Source organism: Malaclemys terrapin, chromosome 14 (assembly GCF_027887155.1).
Source record: "Malaclemys terrapin pileata isolate rMalTer1 chromosome 14, rMalTer1.hap1, whole genome shotgun sequence".
Taxonomy (NCBI): Eukaryota; Metazoa; Chordata; order Testudines; family Emydidae; genus Malaclemys; species Malaclemys terrapin.
Genome location: NC_071518.1, coordinates 4714741 through 4718593, shown reverse-complemented (window position 1 = coordinate 4718593; position 3853 = coordinate 4714741). Strand labels below are relative to the sequence as shown.

The window sequence follows — 3853 nt, the reverse complement described above, 5'->3', positions numbered from 1 at the left end:
CACAGCTCCGTGCCTCAGTTTCCCTATCTGTGCAGCGCTTTGAACGTCCCGGATGAGGCCTGTACAGCGGCATTAGCTGACTGGCTCCTTTTGCCAACTCTGACGCCTACCGGGCGGCTGACAGTGTTGCCCCAGGGATGGGTTACAGCTGGGCAGGAACCGGCAGGCCTGCCGCAAAGGGGCGTGCAAAGGAGCTATTGCTGGCTTTGTAATGCCAAGTGGGTTCCCCTCGGGCAGGTCTCTTCTTGGAGAGCAGCAAGAAGAGCAGATCCTGCATCATCTCATCCTTGAGGCAAATGTGCCACCCAACCAGGCCCCTGCCCACACAAACCCAGACCCCTTGCTCTGGGCGCCCACCAGCCCTAGCAGAGAGTCAGACAGCTAGTCCCAAGTGGCCGTCTCCAAAGCCGGGGGGGGAATGAGCCATGGGACACACACACACCCCCCCCCGCAAGCTCAGCAGGGGCGTATTGTCCTTTGCCTCCTGAATCAAACACATGGTCCTGGGGCAAGCTCCAGCGGGAAGTGAAAGCGCCACCTGTGGGGAATAGCAGTGAGGGGAGAGCCTGTAACAAGGACGCCCCCGCCCCCCCATTACCCCAGCTTCCTGCCCTGGGCCACCTCGCCCCTAAAGTGCTGCGCCAATGATTAACAGATTGCAGAATAAAGGAAAAGACTCTTACAATCAATTAGCTGCTATCCTGCTCCTGCCCAAAAGGAAGTAGTGAGTTGAAATGGGAGGAGGAAGTGAAGCTGAGTATTTGGAGTTTCCAGGTGTGTGTACATCACCTCCACGGGTCACTATATAAACTCAGGCAGCAAGAGACCTGGCCAGAGAACACCTGTCACTACCTACCACCCCTGAGGGCAGGAGCAGCCAGCCTAGAGAGAGCCACAGCAGAGAGAAGGGAGAGAAGACGCTCCCCAGCCTGAGGACGCATCACCTGCTCCAAGCCACTTGGTCTTCCCACTCCTCCATGGATTCAGCCAGCGTGGTAAGGCGGGCCTCTGCCAGCTCTTAGCCAAGGGATGCACAGCGCCTGGGCTGGCTCGGCACCCGTGCCAGTGCGGCTCTCCTGGCACCCTGTGAGGGAGGCGGTGGCCAGCAAGGCTGAGTGCCAAAGAGGGTCAGGAATTAAGCAGAATTAGCCTGGGTGGGTGGGTACGTAGCAGGCTATGCTCACACTGTAGGTTTGTGTAGAACTGTGTGACCATAGATATACACACTGTGGAGAGAGGTGTGGGTACATGTCGAAGCTGTGTGTGTGCATGACGGGGTGTGTGTACATACGTATACACTGTGTTTGTGTAGAGCAGTGGGGGTAAATATATATGCTTTGGGTGTGTACATATATATGCACACACGATGTGTAGAGGTGTGTGGGTACATATAGAAGCTGTGTGTTTGTGTGGGGCGGGGGTGTATACCCCAACACGCTGCATGTTTGTGTAGGCCTGGGGGGATATGCACAGTCCATTGTGTATCTCTGTGTTTAGATGTTTGTGTAGATAAAATGTAATGGCCGCGGTGACCGTTCTCCGGGCCTGGGGGGATGGGAGTCAGGCTCCTGGGGAAGCCGGCAATGATTGCAGAGGGGAGTGCGGTTTCTGGAGGTGTCCCCCGGGCTGTTGTGGGACGTCCCTCCTGGGCAGGCTGCTCAACTACATGCGCTTATCTCCCCCCCCCCATCTCTGTCTGTCAGGGGGTGCTGTGCGCCCTGCTCCTGCTCTCGCTGCCGGCCGGCCAAGCCCAGAAGCGGGCAAAGGATCACCACCGCCACCACCACCACCACCACTGCTTCAGCCAGGAGCAGCTGCAGGCCGGGGAGCTGCCCACCCACTTTGTGAGCAGGACCATGAAGTGGGACCGATATGCCCCCGTGCAGCTGGTGCCACACCTGGAGAAGATGCAGCAGGAAGGAGGCCAGAGACGCAAACGCCAAGTAGATGGGTGCCCGGCTCTGCAACTCCAGGCTACCATCAACAGCGAGCCCAATGAGCGCTCCCTCTCTCCCTGGAGATACCGGTAGGCACGGGTGGCCCCTGGCTGGGCAGGGTTTGCATGGGGAGGAACCATAGACCGTGATACCAGGCAGCATTCTGTGCCTAGCGGGCTTGAGTAGGAGTCGTGCGGGCTAGTGAGCTCGGCTCTCCTGGGCTCGAGTCTCAGCTCCTGACCCCTCCACCCAGCGTGACCTTGGGCACACCTCTTCCCCTGGCTGTGCCTCAGTTTCCTCTCTTGGGGAACGGGCTAACGCTAGCTGTCCCTCACTTGTGTTCTCACAGCCCCACGAATGCACCAGATGCCGTCTGAGCATGGCTCTCGCTGGTCCTTTTCATTCAAAGACCAACCGACTCCGTATGAAAATCCCCAGTAGGGCTGATCGGTGGAAAGGGTTCCCTCGGCAGAACAAGGCTTGTGGGTTCTCACCCGCACAAAACAGGAGCAAAACACTCCAATCCTGCTCCTCCCCAGCCAGGGAATGGACAGTTGCTAAAGAACGACTGATCTGTGGTCGCCTGGGGCCCCTGTAGTCGCCTGGAGTTGTAGGAACCCCCGGTCCAGAGAGACACAGGGGATGGCCCTGAAGCAAATCTCCCCAGCTGTTAAATCTCTGCAAGAGAATCACAGAACAGAAGACCTGTTGATTGTTTACACCTCGGCCATCCCCTTCAGCCAGGGCAGGGTTGGACCCCTCTCCTGGTGCTTAGCACTGATGCACCATTAACTGCTGTCTCCCTTCCTGCCCTGGCTGTCCCCATTTCACAGATGTGGAAACTGAGTCCCCAGATGTTCATTAAAACTGTTTCCTTGGGTCCGTCCAGTGGAAACAGGCCTTAAATAGGCCCTGAACGAATCCCCAGATGGTGCAGCAATGTGGAACTATCTACTGAAGGTACTTCCATGGCCCCATCACCAGCGCATCTCATGTCGTTATCCCCACGCGCCCCTGTGAGAGATTAGCCACATTGTACAGGCGGGGCCCTGAGATGCTAAGTGAATTGCCCAAGGTCACGCAGGACATCTGGGGCAGAGCTGGGTGAATGGAGACGCTTGGAAACATTGCTCTGGGGCTGGGCACCTGGAGCTCTCACTGACGTCGATGGGGGATGGAGGGTGGCCAGCTCCTGTGCCCCCCCCCTCCCAGGTCACACAGAAAGGGGTAGTTCATGCTTCTGGTTCCCCGTTAAGGTGCCAGCTGAGCTCAGAGCATGGCAAGGCAGCCAGGGAGGCTGCTGCCAGCGGGCGATGGGGTTGTATTAGCTCTGCCTTGCCCAGAGCATGGTGTGACCCTTCTCCTCTCCCGCAGCATCGACGAGGATGAGAACCGCTACCCGCAGAAGCTGGCCTTCGCCGAGTGCCTGTGCACCGGCTGCATCGACGTCAAGACGGGCCGAGAGACGTCCTCGCTCAACTCTGTGCTCATGCACCAGACCATGATGGTGCTTCGCCGCAAGCCGTGCCCGCACAATGCCAGCCCTGGGACCTTTGCCTTCGAGGTGGAGTACATCAAGGTGCCAGTCGGCTGCACCTGTGTCCTCCCCAGGTCCAGCGGCTGAGCACGTGACAGATGCTGGAGCAGCCGACCTCCCGTGGAGCCAGCTGGTTTCCAGCATGTTAACCCCAGACCCGTAGTGTGACCGTGTCACACCGACCAGTATGTTTGTTTTAAAGCACTTACTATTTATTTAAATTGTAGGCCCTATGGAACCGTTTCCCTGTCCCTAGCGAGACCCACCCAACCAGCTAGCTGTCCTGGGATTTGCATTTCAGCCTGCCACCTGGTGATCCTGAAATCCAAACTATCAGCTGCCAAGGTTGCAGGTGCTCTGCAAGCTGGAAATGCAATGA

General features: G+C 57.8%; 1 protein-coding gene across 1 annotated transcript; it reads left to right on the top strand.

Annotated features, from left to right (window-relative positions):
• The first annotated feature begins 937 nt into the window (after positions 1–937).
• IL17C (interleukin 17C) lies at positions 938–3561 on the top strand. Its single transcript, XM_054048526.1, has 3 exons — positions 938–995; positions 1704–2026; positions 3312–3561. Exons 1-3 carry the CDS (start codon positions 978–980, stop codon positions 3559–3561), a joined length of 591 nt encoding a protein of 196 aa, XP_053904501.1. The 5' UTR covers positions 938–977.
• Positions 3562–3853: the final 292 nt, after the last annotated feature.

What these genes read in the sequence shown, in the direction of transcription:
- IL17C (XM_054048526.1), top strand. An exon ending in CTCTCTCCCTGGAGATACCG is followed by an intron (nt 2,027 to 3,311) that starts GTAGGCACGGGT and finishes CCTCTCCCGCAG; the next exon opens with CATCGACGAGGATGAGAACC.